Genomic DNA, 14705 nt, shown 5'->3' on the forward strand with positions numbered 1-14705 from the left:
CGAGAGATATTATGTTTGAGCTTGAATTTAAAATAAACCTGTTATGTTTTTGCATTCTATTTCATTGACCAAACGATATGAATTCCTCTTCACAAAGCTGCTGTATTTTCCACACAAAATACGTGGGTTATTCCTACACTCCCCTCCTCCTCAGCGACTGGCTGGCAGAAGTTACACACGATAGCGAAGGGCTGCCCATCTGCAGCAAGCTCACTGCCTCCGATCCCTCCTACGTTACTCCCTCTACCCCAGCAACCAGGTCTGCATCCCCATTTTAAGCAAGTTGAGTGAGCGTGCAGGGTACCTGGAGCCGTATTCAAGCAGCAGAACTCTCAGTGAGGACGCAGGCTACTTCAGACACGAGTTGCAAGTATAAACACAACGTGTAAGCTAACAAAGCTTACCCTAGGATGCCAGGAGTACAGCAATGCTTTGGGGTCTTTTTGTACTTGGAGACAAGGAGGCTCCATACGTGACATAAAACTAGGTTTAAAGTCCTTCCCCAAACAGCTAAGTGTCTTTGCCCTCAAAAACTGGCAGCAGCAGCTCCTCCCTGCAGGAACACTAACAAGCCTTGTAGCCCAGCAGGCATCCGCTCCCTGGACAGCAACACATACTGAACAGCACAGATGCAGACGCAAGAAAGACTCAGGGATTTTTTGATTGCCTAGGACCTTGAAGGCTAAAGCAAGCCTTGTCTGTAAGCACAGACAGTCCTGGTTTATTTTGGTGCCTCGCAGAAGAATTCTTTTTTCTTAGATCCCGTTTTTCAGATCAAGGAGGACATATTTCAGTAGCTTTCGTTTTACTGGTCAAGCTGATCCAGTCAAATACATCACTTCTTACAATGGGAGGATAAGGGGGCACCCCAGAGAGCTTAGAACTAAAGAAAACTACTTTTTCCACGTAACAGGGTCAGGGATACCAAACCACATACACCCCTCATGCAGCCAAATACTTGATGTTCACTTACACGTATACAAACAGGCACAACTAGCGGGCAGCCACGGTAAAGCCTCTCCGCAGGGTGACACCAGCATGAACGCGGTCCCTGCTCCTCGTCTCAAAGGCTCCCCTTTCACAAGGTCTCTCTCTAACCCCACATGCTTTATTTCTGTCTCAAGATGGCGGGGGGAAAAAAAATTATCCCGAGGGAGTAGAGAGGACAGTTTATACACTATTGCCCCCTGCCTAGCAAGATCTCAGGGACTATTCCCTCCTCCTCCCCCTACACAACACTGCAAAACCCAGGCACCTGCAATTACACACAGGTATACGGGCACAGACAGGCTCATTTAACCCCTCAAAATAAAGAGTGACCCAAAGCACTGTCACACCCACGGCAGAACATCTGTAGCACGCTAAAGACAGACAAAGCCTGCAACAGCTTCCCACTTTCGGGATGCTAGGCTGGTACAAACAGAAGCACTGCAAATCAATTTCCACATTTTTGTTTCAAACAGAAAACAAACATCTGGCTCAGCCCTGCAAATGTGCAAGGAATTCTTTAGTGCTATCGAAGGCATGAGTTCAAAGACACAAAAAAACCCTCTCCAGCTTCATTAATTATGAAGCTTCCAGGGCCAGGTGATTATTCCAAGGGATGCTTGACACTGCAAAGGCAGAGAGGAATGCCTGAGAAACCCTGCAGCCCCAGATAAAAGCACCTCAGAAGTCTGTACTTGCTGTGACATCTCCCTCCAGGATAAAAAAAGCCTTTTTCTCCTCCTCCTCATAAAAAATGCACATTCTTCAGCACAGCCAAGACTCTAACACCAGGAGAACAGACTTCTCGGTTATCTCAGGACCCCCAGCTCTCCCATTTCAGTCAGAGTTCTCCCTTGGCAGGCCTTAGGACTGAACAGTCTTTGTAATCCCTACACCACCAAGAGGTGCAATTACTTAGCAGTATGAATTTAGATCACTCAGTTTTGCAAACATCTTCTCAGTAAAGGTAAACTAAGTATGTGTAGAACAAGTTTTTATCTCTGCACTTCCATCTACTCACGAGCTAGCTTCCTCACCCAGGGAGTGAATACGGTTAGTACACAATCAGATGCTCTGCTATTTCCACGCTGGCCAGGAGAAAGGCACATGCTTAAAAGTGAGCAATGCAGTGAGAGCAGGAAACCGTTCAACTCCTCATACTGCCTTGCTCAACCTCTGTCCTCCTCTCCTGTTGTCCGTGCACAGCAACTCCAGAAACAGCAGGCACACGAGAGTCTGTGGCACTGTGTATCTGCAAAGAGAGAAGGTGGGAAAGACAGAGCACATACACCAGCACAGAGAAGTAATTCAGCAGTTCCCCTGTTGCAAATTTTACTCTTTAGATCACTTCAGATGAAATTTTTACAGCCTACTCCCTGAATGAAGCTGCTTATTACATGTATTAGAAATTGATAAATGCTGCAGGATTATAGCTGCTAATTAAACAAATGGATCATTTTCAGTTTCGCTCTTCGCTTCTGCCAACATGAACTGCCAAATATCTCTAAAGGAAAGGGATATGGAAGCAAACATCACTAATGAGTCAAAACGTCTTCTGAACTTCTGAAAACACTCAGTGCATGATGCAACACTCGGTAACTTACTTAACAAATCTTCAGGAAATATAATATGGTTTGTAAGGTATCATTTAAAAAAAATGGTCTTGCTGTCACCACTGAAGGACATGAGGAACCCCTAAGAGTTCTGGCATACCACACACTCAGTGGATCTATAGGTTCATTGGGGAAGAGGAAACAACAGTTTGTTCTATTTCGCTGTTCAGTTTTAGTCAAAATGCCCCATGACCAACAAGTCCTTACTTGAGATCTGGATAGTTAAGGCGGATGTTCCAAAAATGCTTACCTGTGGACAGCTCTGAAGAGGAACAGAGGCCAGTGCCGACTATGTGCAAAATGCACAACCACAGTTTATCCCCAGTTGTGGGCAGCTCAACACCTCATTACAAAGACTGCACAATGAGAATCCAGAATGGATTTGAAGGTTTTATCCTTGTTCAAAGGACTCCAGAAGAAAGCCAAAACAAAAGGACTTGTTGATTCAAGTGTTTTTGAACTCTGGAATGCAGAACTGCTTGACCAAGTGCAGTCCCATTTTATGGGATGACAAAGAGGCTGCAGTCTGCAGACAGGCATCACCTTTGCTGAACTCATCTGCCTAATCCGACGGTTGGTTTTTGCATGCATATGTTGCTTTTGAATTCCTGTTTCTTGACAGCATTAAGCTGCTCTAAGACAAGGCGAAGCTGAGGGAAAGGAACAGGAAACTTACAGCCATAGACAAGGGATGTTTCCGTCCCCAGGTTTGCCTGTACAAAGGTCGTGAAGGCTCAGCTACAAAAGAACTGCAGAGCGCCCCTGGAAGAAAGGCAAGTCCGTAGGAAACAGATTCTGTTCACTCATTAACAACTTACTTTCCTTGAGGAACGACTGAATATATTCCTCAGAACAGGGCACAGACGTATTTTAATGTGGCAGTTCAACTTGACTGGACAGTGTCTGAGACTGCCTAGATTCAAAACAGGCCGACACCAGCTTACACAGCAGTTGCAATTACGTCTGCCACACAGTACAGATGAATCTCACTTGTTTGTGGGTTCTCCTCCCATCCAATTTCATTTCCAGTTCCAACTACTCTCCTTTCTTTTGTAAGAGCTGTGAACACAATCAGAATTCAGCCATCCATTCCTCAGCTATTTTGCAGTACTTCGAGCAACGTGCAAAGCAAGATAAAGACACCAGATACCATACAAACAGTAAGGGGCAGAACTTGCAAGAACCAGGAAATATTAAGAAATTCCACCAAGGGGAAATTCACAGGAGAAAATACAGGTAGCCTAAAGGAAAGAGGAATTATATTCCTTGTTCCTTGAAGAACACAGTTACTCTGGGAGGGAAAGGATGGAAAAGGTGTTGATCAAAGTTCCTGATGAGAAGGCAAGATAAGCCACAAGAGATTTACTCTGTATATTTGTATGAACAAGAAAAGAGGTGTTTTTCCATTCTCTTTTATTTCAATGCTTTTACATGTATAAAATATACTTAAAATACTTTACATTAAAATTAGCAAATGGTTTGCTTCTAAAAACCACCATAATCTCTTTGTGAGTGCACAAACACATACCTCTGATGCAGCTTTCTGACCTACAGCAAGCTGACTAACATGTTTGTGGTGTAATACTCTCCATCAGCTCAAACATGTTAGAGAGGAGTTTCCTTTCCTCAATATCCATCCTGCTGATTCAGCTCAAAGTGGGAGATATGGCCTCTCACTCAAGCTCCACTGGCGACTGGTTTATAGGTATCTCCCCAGTCACAGTTTGGAATCACGTTAAGTAAACCAGCATTCAAGTTCAGTAAGAAACATTACTCCTGGTGTCCAAATTGTCTCACTATCTTTTCACTCTCTTTTTTCAGTTCCTCAATGTGAGCATTTAGGCACTCCAGGATGTGCTGGGATCTCAGTTCTTCCTCTTCCAGGTATCTTGCAGCTATCGATCCAACTGAAGCTGTAGGCAGGGGGCACTAAAGGGAAACAAAGGGATATCAGGTATTCTTTCATTCCAAGTTTCAGCCAGAAACACTACTGATCCGCAAACCACGCAACTAAATATGCTTCTAAAGGGCCCTTGTGTCATTTCTATCTTACTGGGCAGACTAAGCACTCAGGTCTCGTGCTTGTATCACAGGTAAATGTCCCTCCCAACAGTCTCCGACCAACAGTGAAAGCCTCCCAAGCCTTTGCCAAAACTGCAGGGAGTAAAATCAGTACCTCAGCGCACGTAACTTTTCCATTCCAGTAGTTCCCCTCTCTAAGGCACCGTGGGGCTAGAGCTGAACAGAAATAAGCTCTCCATGTGTCTACATAACTGTTGCACTTCACAGGTGGAACCCTGGCCCACCCCAGAGGTATCACTAGGAACTGACTGTTTACTTATGGGAACTGGAGTTTCACTTCAATTACCAGCCCCTCCACTTCAAATAATGAGAGGGAATGACATGGCATGTGCAATCATAGCGTAACTCTAGAGAAGGTCACTACAAAATACCAAGGGTTTTGTCCTGGGTGTGTTAGTGCAGCCTCACACTTAAGGTCTACATCTTGCTCCTTGTCTTCATAAAAATCTCATCTCAGAATACGGGTTCCAGGGAAGGGAAAGAACTGTCAGACTGGACCAGCACTGGCGATCTCTGCTTTCTTTTATATACCTCCTCCTCTTCCCTGAAATAATGGGTTCCCGGTACAACCCCACAGGGGAAGCACCGACCAAACTCCCATCACAGCTCACTGAACACCACTTCAGTTCAGCTAGCAATGATCAATAAACTACCCCAGATTCTTTCCTTTGCAGTCAAGAACTATTCCTGCTACTCACATCACTTACCCCCAAGTTCTTACCTTACAAAAATAACATTGTAAACTAGGCTTAATTTACGAGTTGATGAAGGGAAGCTTCCTGCACAGGGGCTTGCAGGTGAATTATGAAGTTAGGGGGCTGCTTTCCATTACAGAAAACTTGCCTCAGTGTCTTGGCAAGAGAACATAACTGGTTATTTCCAAATCCTGGAGCCTCATGGTTTTCTGGTCTTTTATCAACAGCCAGGAACAAAGGGAAGCAGGAAAAAGGCTGCAGATAACAAGCAAACCTCTCCCACCCCAGGATTGCCTACTGATGAGAAGTCTCCTCTCTTAGTATTAAGGGAACTGATCTAAAGACACTGGAGCCTGACCATGAGCAGGGAGTCCCAGTCAACACCAGGAGAAATACTTGCATTTCCTTAGAAACCTCATTTCTACCTCTCAGAACAAAAAGCAGCACATTCTCCTCTACTAAACATCAAGACCTAGAGCTTCTCAGACCTTGAAGTGGAACTGTTCGCACTTCAGTTCCAATCCTGCAACCTGAAGAGTTTCCATTTAGAATATTACAGTCCCCTAAGCTCCCAACATTTGTTTTCTGGACATGCCCACAAGCTACTTTAGTCTTGAAACAATCAAGACCCATTCTTGGCAGTAAACTTCGTCAAGATCTACAAACCTGACAAGCCTCCACTTACCTGTGCATCAGCCTTAGAGACTCTTCTCTGGGCTCCCCACAAAATAAAAATAGATGTTGTCACTGCTAACAACACACAACCAGAGGAGAAAATACTCCGAAGACTGCTAGGGGCAACACGTCTGGAGCAAGGACCAGTACTCGGGATTCTCCCCTCCCTGAACTACTACAGCCCCGTCTGACCCAGGGTATGACAACTGCTCTCAGCGTCCCTCTTCCATTCCCCTCCCTGCTCAAGTCAGTCTACAGCCTGGTCATTACAGTGGGTACTGGGATATACGGTCTTAAACACCAAAGGAAGAAGTGATTGAGTCCAAGTTTCCTCTGTCTTGGGCAAGTGCTCCAGCAACTGAGCTGAGGTAAAAGGACAGAGAAGGTGCCAACACCACTCCCCACTAAATAAGTATGGTCAGCGACTGGGAGAAATAATAGCCTCCCCTTGTGCAGTGAAGCACAGATTTCAGGCTTTCCTATCAGCTAGCATAAGTGGCTTTAAGTTCAGTGTGCTGACTACTGCAGTCCCATTCAGAGGGGTCAAACTCACCCCGGGCATTACAGTGAATGCAGATGTGCAGCACCAGCTTTCAGATTCACCCAGAAACTGTACGTTGAAATACTCAGCACTCTAGATCCACTCTGAGCCTCTACTACAGACTCAAGCCAAAAGCTGAAGCAGAATTCTGATGTGACGTAAGCAGGTCATGATACACACTGATGTACAGCACTAGTATGGTGAGAACCACGAGCTTCTGGAATTAGCTTAGCAATTATAGCAAACACAAAGCCCTTTCCCAGAGAGTTCTGAAGAATAATCACATGGCTCCCATTGTCTGAGTATTAACCATCCAGCAGTGTTTTTTCCTCCCTGTTTAACATTTGATATATACTTACAGAATCGTACACACCATGCAGCCAGGTCATACATTCAAAAATCTGGCTCCTTTTGCCAGATGAGAAGCCAGCTATATCCTCAGCCGTTGAATACCAACCAGCTTCTATACAACTGCTTACCAAAGGCACAGATTCTCTCTGATGATTTGAGATGGACTGCTTAGATGCTTCATCTGCAAAATCTTTGTTTCCATCCAGCACATGGAGCAAAGAATCCGTTCCCAGCAAGGCACCCAAAGCCAGTGACTCCATGCAGTTCTTCCTGCTGGTCTGGGTGGGTAGCTCACCCGTCTCAGGGGTCACAGTCCCTATTTCAGCAGCCTCCCATCTCTGGGACTCCCCTTGAAGATGCTTAACAGTCCCGTCGGGCTTGTGATGTATTCTCTCTGCTTGTTCATCATGTTTGTGCTGTTCTTCCCGAGTTGTCCTGGAAGGCAGGTTTGAACACATAACTGTTTGACAGCGTGCCTCTTAGCAGCTGAACTTTAGCAAAAACTTCCGCAGAGATAACAATTAACATACAGGTTACTAATAGCCCTGGCAATCCAAACTGGCTCTTGTTTCCATAGGACATCCAGATGCACATCCAGTCTCTAGGGAATTCTCTCTCACTCTTCTGCTATTGTAGATACCAAAAACTTACAGTCTGCACATCCTACTACTGCAAAAGAAAGGAGCACAGCCACCTGGGCCAAATCTAATCCCTTCACCGAAAAGAGTACATACTGCTTCTCAATCAAAGAAAAAGGCAAAGGCAGTCAAAAGACAGTCAAATACTAGCTGGCTTTGCAGAACAGAAACCAGCTGGGACTAAAAGCTATTGCACTACTTAAAGCGTAAAGGCAGACTCCAAAACAGTCCTTGTGTTCTCCCATACGTGCTATGTGCTGGAGACAGACACTATACATAAAGCACGTCATTAAAAACCCACACATCCCCATGCCTTCTGTTCTCCTTCATAATAAGGAAGCAGCATCCTTGGGGTCATGCAACACTCACCTGTACTGCACATCCCTGGCCTCAGGCTCTTCGTCTTGCATCTGCTGAGCAGTGCCCTCAGGTTCATCCTGGCAGACCTGCCGAGTAAGCTCCAGTTTTGCTCTGGCCTCTGCTAGATCCTTCCGCAATTGCTGGTTCTCAGATCTTAGTTTATTTAGTTCAACAGCATAGTCTTCACTGAGTGTTCTTTGGGTGACATCTTTTCCCTAACAGACAGAAAAGGGCTGAAGTCGAAACTTCTGATTTGCAAGACACCATAGCCAAATCCAGAGCAAAGGCTGGCAAGCGATTCCTTAAGGCATATCCTCTAATCCCAATTTTGACCAGCAAAATTTTCAAGGCTTTCATAAGAGCAAATCAATTAATTACATATGCCTTATCGTGTCTGCATCCAGACAAGCTGTGCTGATCTGCCCAGGAAAGGAAGTCTCTCTCACCACTGGGGGCTTTTGAAAATGGGAAAATATAGACCAAGAATAGTTCAGATGTATCTGCCTCTGGCCTTGGGATAATGAGAAGGACTACATGACCTCGAGTTCTCCTCCAGCTGTATATTCTAGGATTCCCTTACTTATCTCAGCTAAGATGCAAGCCTCTCAGCCAAAGCTGGGAACGCTCAGGTGGTACCCCATAAACTGTCTCAGTCTGAGCAACTCGCCAGGTATCAGAGTCGCAGGCTCTGCCAGATACTTCCTACGGGTGTGAAGAAACCCATACCCCAGTGGCTTAGCTGTTGATGAGAAGTAACCACTCTCAGTGAGAAACTACCTTCCACGTGATCTACCAGCAAAGCTGGTTGCAAGAACACTTCCAGATCCCCTCACTCACATTAGCAAAGGCCTACAGTAATAACTACGAAAGGCTGTGCATATGCCTCCCCACCTGGGATGACCCATAGCCCTTTAGAAACTCTCACTGAATTATTTTTTTTCTTTTTGAAACTCTGAACAACTTGCTTCTCCCCATCTTCTCCTTACTAGGCTAGGTGGATATAATTTCCACTGTTTCTGCTCCCGTGACATTCCCACTTTCTTTTGGCCAATTCTATTAAATTTAGATGCTTAATTCATTCTCATCACTGCTGTATCTAAGGTCTTTCCAAATGTTCATTAGAAGAACCTGGCCAAAATCAGTGGCTCCTATGCCGTGGGGCTTTCCCCCCCCCCCTTTTTTTTTTTTTTTTTTTTTTTTAAAAACAGGTTTCTTGCTTTGCACTTTGCTATCAAGTTTTTGGTAAGTCAGGCAGGCAAAAGCCCACCAGGCACTTCAAGCAGAAAGTAATGGGCCTTCGGTCATTTCAGTCTCAAATCAGCCCTCCAGAAAGCTGCTTTCTTCCTCCATCTCACCAGCCACAAGCTTCTGTTCAACACTTTCCCAAGAACTTGGCACATTTGACAATCACCCCAAACTAATATTAAGAGCTGAGTATTTCCTTCCCACAGATCTGACAGGATAAAAGCTCTGATGATACATTCCCATTAGGTTTTCAGCTGCCTGAATCCAGTCCTTGCACCCTGTGAGGCATCCATTCTGGTTTATGTGAGAGAACCTGCAAACTAGCCATTTCTTCCTTCACGCAGGCACTAAAATGAACCACCTTCAAGGTATTATTCCTGCCAAGACTGCACCTCTTCCACGCAGGCTCCCCTTCTCCGCTCTGGACGAGGCGGCCTCACCTAGCCTCAAGAGTACCACATCAGCAGGAGCCCACCAGAGTGCCCCTTCCCGGCGCGTTGCCCCAAGGCATCCAGCCCATATTCCCAGGCTGCAACCTGCCCGTGGAGTGCAAGGGGCAGCCCTGCTGAATGGCTCCTCACCAGGAGGGGAACATGCTCTCGCCCCAGAAATTGCAAGGACCGGAGCAGTTACAGCTCTGAGATAGGTAAAAGGGACATCACAGATGTAGAATCAAGAGGTTTGAGGTAAACTGGCAGAAAATGGAAATGTAACAAAATGTACTAAAAAACATGGGCCAGACCCCATGGAGAAGAAACTGATGACGGCTCTGTTTCTGCAGTTCTCCTCACTACTCTCTGACCGAACAAGATGCTCAGAATTTCTGTGCCTTATTTCCTCACAAATTGCCCCTTCTGCCTGGGTTTTAAGCTCACTGAACTCTACCAAGCATTTTGAGAGGCCTAGGCAAAGACTATTACTGTTCCCAGGTAGGGGACACACAATGCTAGCCCCTTCCCATCTCTGCTCCCTAATGCATACCTCCAGCATACCGCACTCTGTTTTTTCCAGCATCTCTGAGAGATGACGGTTTTCCAGCCTCAAGGTTTCCAGCTGGACCAGAATTACCTGAGGAGACATAGGCAAACAACAAGCTCGGAAAAAAGAACACAACACATGCCCACAACACCCTACAGGTATTTTCCACCCTCAATTCAAGCGCAAGTACAAAGCAAGTTTGGGGCCGTTAGTTCTGCAGGGGCCCTATAGAGAAGGCCATACAAATAACCATGCACAGTCATTTACTTTAGTTTTCAAAGATGTCATCATCCAGGCCTAGTTAGCATGAGTGATCTCAAAGAATTTTGTGGGACTGTCAGTTACTGGTTTGAAAAGAAGAAGCAAGACAGATTCAGTGAACACCATAAATTAGATTTCATCAGAAGGGTCTCAAAGTCTTTGTTCAAAGGCCGAAGAGAGAAGGAAACTATTAACATAGCTAAAAACTAGGATGGTATTCCAAGCCTTCAGATCCCTTAAGAAGACAGCATGAGTCTTCTGCCTTTTTTACCCTGTGCTCCACCGCTTTCCTTTCTGCTCTTTCAATCTCTGTTCTCAGCCGTTGTTCTAGGTCTGATGTGGAGCCACTTGCAGATGCAATTGTGATGTCCCGCTGGTGTAATTCTTGTGTCAACCTGGAGATTTCCCTTTTCATCCCTTCTAGCTCACTGCTGTGAGTTTGTTCAGCTTGAGAGAGCTGCTCTTTCAGCTGGAGGAAGATAGGCACACACCACCCATAAGCTTTTAAAAGATGTTTCAGCAAAAAAGCAAAATTATTGCACTTGGTAATGTGAAATCTAAGTATCAGAAAACAAAAACCTCTACGTAACAGGCCCTCTGTGCATGCTTGTCCTTCTCGATTGAAAACCACCTCATTCCAATCCTTTTCCACACCATAAACTGCCAACTGGGACAAGACATAAGTTACATGCTGTGGAGTACTCAAGAAGACCCATAACTGATCAAATCACAGTCTCTTTAGCTCATCATTCTACCTCCGTGGCCAACAACAGATACTCAAAGTTCTACCATCACTGGGCAAGCACAGTAACACTTTCATAATACAACCTTGCAATTTGCCACTCTGTCTTCCTGAGGCAGAGATGGTATTTTTAAATAGCTCTAGCCAGACTTTTCTTCCATGAACTTGTCCTAAGTCTTTTGAATTGATATTAGCTTGTAGCAACTAAAGCTACCCATGGCAAACTTCCATAAGCTAGCTATGCACAGGGTAAAAATATACCTCTTTGTTTTCATAACTCCATTTGATGACCACTAGTCCCTGCATTATGAGAGAATAATCATTCCCTATTTACTTTCCACATGACAGGCATGACTATTTTTAGTACCTTCAATCTCATTTATCTCTTTTCCAGTTTGGTAAGTCCTATTCCATTCAGCTGTTCCTTGTATAAAAACCACACCATCCTTTTGGTCATCTTTTTCCATACCGTATCTTGTTTTATTCAATCCTTTTTGAGATGGCAGACCTGCACTGCATACAATATTCTGGTAGGCACACCACATATTTATTCAGTGACATAAGAGAACAACAACATAGCATAATTTCTTCCCTAGTATTCCATTCCATTAGCCAGAAATATTAACCACTCAAACCTCCAGGATTTTTCTGAGAATTACAAGCATTTTAGAAAATTGAACCAGAATCTCTGCCTAGCCATGTAAATACTATACATACGGTGATTTATCTCCATGTCACCTCAATGCCTCCCAAGTATATAAAATAGAAACAACCACAATAAATCTCTCTTTCCTCCCCAGCAGCCTGTAGGAGATTCATTTATTGTGTGGATGTTTAAATGTGTAACCAAGCACGCACCTCTGGCAAGATCTGCACCTCTGTATGTTCAGAATAAAGGATGAAAGATCTTCACAGAAGTGAGGTTTTTCATGCAAGTCCAATAAGGTTTCTACCCTAACCAGGCTCCAGTGAAAGCTCTCACGCTAACTGATCTAGACCATCATTAGAAGTCAAGCCTTTTGGAGGGCTTGCCTCCCTTGGGTGCACAGAGCACTAGGGCGAGGTCCTCATGGCAGATGAGCTGCTTGATTTCTTCCAGCCCCTGAGATCATGTCTAGGTATCAAGCCTGAAACAAACTCCCTTATTCATATATGGACTAGAACACATTTGAAGCCCTGTCTCAAGTGTGATAGGACATATTACAGCAAAACCCATTCCCTCCCTGTTCTTCATCCTGTTGGGAGCCTGGGGCTTAAACTCAGGATTCCAGGCCTTAATTTCTTTGCATATTTGCCCCTTGAGCACTAATTCAAGTAACTCCACGCTGTAGAGAAGTACTGCGTGATGTAGAGGTAGGCTTAAGAGATGCTCACAAAGTAAGCCGCACAGCCACGTACAGAAACCTGCAAATCTATCCTCTCAACTCCTCCTTTGTCAGATCCGTTCCTTACCCCTCAGCATGTCACTGCCTCCACAACAGTGGCAGGATGGCCACTGTTACTCCTGCCCTTTGGTCCCACTTGGAGCTTTGCTGTGCACTGCTGAGGCACATGACACACACACAGGAACGGCTGACTCCACAAGTGCCTTTCCCACTCTCCAGGAACAAAGCAACATTACCTTTTTAATCTCTGCCTTTGACTCAGTATGGGCTTCTTCCATTGACTGCAGCTCTTTGATATTCTCATCCAGCTCTTCACTCAGCTGTACACACCTTGCATTTGAAGACACCAGGCTAGGTGCCAAATGTAAAACTACAGATTAGAATACCCCAAGGAGGAGGACATGGTCAGAGAAACTTTGATCTTCCAAGCAGTCTCCTATGTCCGTCATAACAGAAACCGGACTCTTAACCTAGAAGTTCCTTACCAATCCTTTGGTTTTGTTTACCAAAATCATTTCAAAAGAGATCAGGAAGCTGATCTAACAGATAATAGCTGTTTCTTGTTTGCTTCTTTACCATACTAAGATTACAAACTTCCCATGCAAACATTAGTCTGAAAACCACAAACTCAGAGAGGAAGACTTGTTTATAATTCTTATTTCACAGGAAGGTCTAGATCTGGTTCTTACCAGCTGACTAACAAAGACTCCTTAACCTATTACAAATGAAGGTGCTAAGCCTAAGCAAGCTAAAACACTGAAAACACCCACAGTGCGCAGTGAAAAGCAGCTAACTAATTAGGAAAACAGTCTCACTATTAAACTGCAAAATGAATAGCGTTTGATTTCTTTAGCTCTTTGATATTTAAAATAAGCCTACAAAAATCAGTGGGACTGGTTAACTTGATGAATACAATATGTTAGGTATTATATTATTATCCAAGTTTCATTGCACATCCAGGGGAAGCAAGCAGTCGGCTACCTGTTCTCAAGATGAGTCACCTCTGACTGTAAGTGCTGTTCCTTCTCCTGGGCAATATCCAGCTGCAGTAGTATGTGCTCCAGCTCCAGCCCCGGAGAAGACAATTGTTTCTCTTGCAAGCGTTCCTCCAAGGCCCTAAGCAGAAACATGAACTTTAATCTCAGCACAGAAACATCATGTCCGAGTTCACTAATACAGGGAACATAACCATCATTTTCTTGGAATTCTCTGAAAAATACACAAAACCCAACAGTAGGTGACATCTGTGTGCATTGTGAGTAAGCAAACATACCAGCTGGATGACAGCCCCCTGTCTGAGTTCAGGCTGACTGAAAAAGACTACATCCTATTTTGACGTTGGCCTCCCCGATCCAGACAGTCTCCCTGCCATTAGCAGACATCCAGCTTGCAAGAAACAGTGTGGCTGTTAGGCAACATATGCCAAAACCTTTTGACGTGGCCGTCAGAACCCTATAGCTTTTCCATGTTGCCAGTGCAGAAGGGGAAGGCCAAGACAATTTTGTCACATATGTAGTTACCTTACCAAGATCCCAATCTGACATCATTAAATCAGTGAGAACTTTCACCTATGTTAATAAGCACGTTATCAAATCCTGAAAAGCCTCCAGCACTTGACTGAAAATGCCTGGGGGAAAAAAAATATACCTCAAAAGCCCTGTGCTGCTGCCAGAAACCTAGCTGAGTAGAAAGCTGATTCCTTCCACACTCTTCACTGAGTATCAGTTGATTTCAAAAGCAATGCAATTTGGCAAATGCTGCAAGGAAGCACAGCACTTGTGAGAAACTACAGCGTACCATTCTGTGTATCAACCAACACAGATCCAGCTGTATGAAAATGCTTCTACCATCCTCAGTGGGAGAACCTGGAATATAGATCTGGATTCAAGAGCATAAGGACCAGTGAGGCACAGATGCTACCTGATGAGGAGCTCTTTTGTGCGAAGTGTTTCAGTCACCCTGGCCAGCTCTTTCTGTAACTGTTCCTGGTGCAGCTTGGAGCTGTCAATGAAATCTTCTTGAGACTGCAAGGTGGCTCTAAGTTCCATCTTCTCATCCTGTAGCACCTGCACGGGAGGGAGAAGGAATGCCTGTTGCAAGATGGACCAAATCAGTTTGCTGTAATGCGATGAGAGGTTGATCAGATTCTTAA

At 44.7% G+C, this 14705-nt stretch overlaps 1 protein-coding gene across 2 annotated transcripts in view; it reads right to left on the reverse strand.

Moving 5' to 3' along the window:
- Positions 1–4014: 4014 nt before the first annotated feature.
- CEP63 (centrosomal protein 63) overlaps positions 4015–14705 on the reverse strand; it is a 43744-nt gene continuing 33053 nt past the window's right edge. For both annotated transcript variants that reach the window (XM_050902194.1, XM_050902195.1), the window contains 8 exons: positions 14474–14619; positions 13535–13669; positions 12790–12904; positions 10698–10895; positions 10169–10255; positions 7952–8157; positions 7073–7379; positions 4015–4529 (listed from right to left, as the gene is read on the reverse strand). In XM_050902194.1, the coding sequence (XP_050758151.1) occupies positions 4371–4529; positions 7073–7379; positions 7952–8157; positions 10169–10255; positions 10698–10895; positions 12790–12904; positions 13535–13669; positions 14474–14619 (1353 nt within the window). In that variant the 3' untranslated portion in view covers positions 4015–4370. The remainder of the gene's footprint in view (positions 4530–7072; positions 7380–7951; positions 8158–10168; positions 10256–10697; positions 10896–12789; positions 12905–13534; positions 13670–14473; positions 14620–14705) is intronic.

Source organism: Gymnogyps californianus, chromosome 10, assembly GCF_018139145.2.
Source record: "Gymnogyps californianus isolate 813 chromosome 10, ASM1813914v2, whole genome shotgun sequence".
In the NCBI taxonomy this organism is placed as follows: domain Eukaryota; kingdom Metazoa; phylum Chordata; class Aves; order Accipitriformes; family Cathartidae; genus Gymnogyps; species Gymnogyps californianus.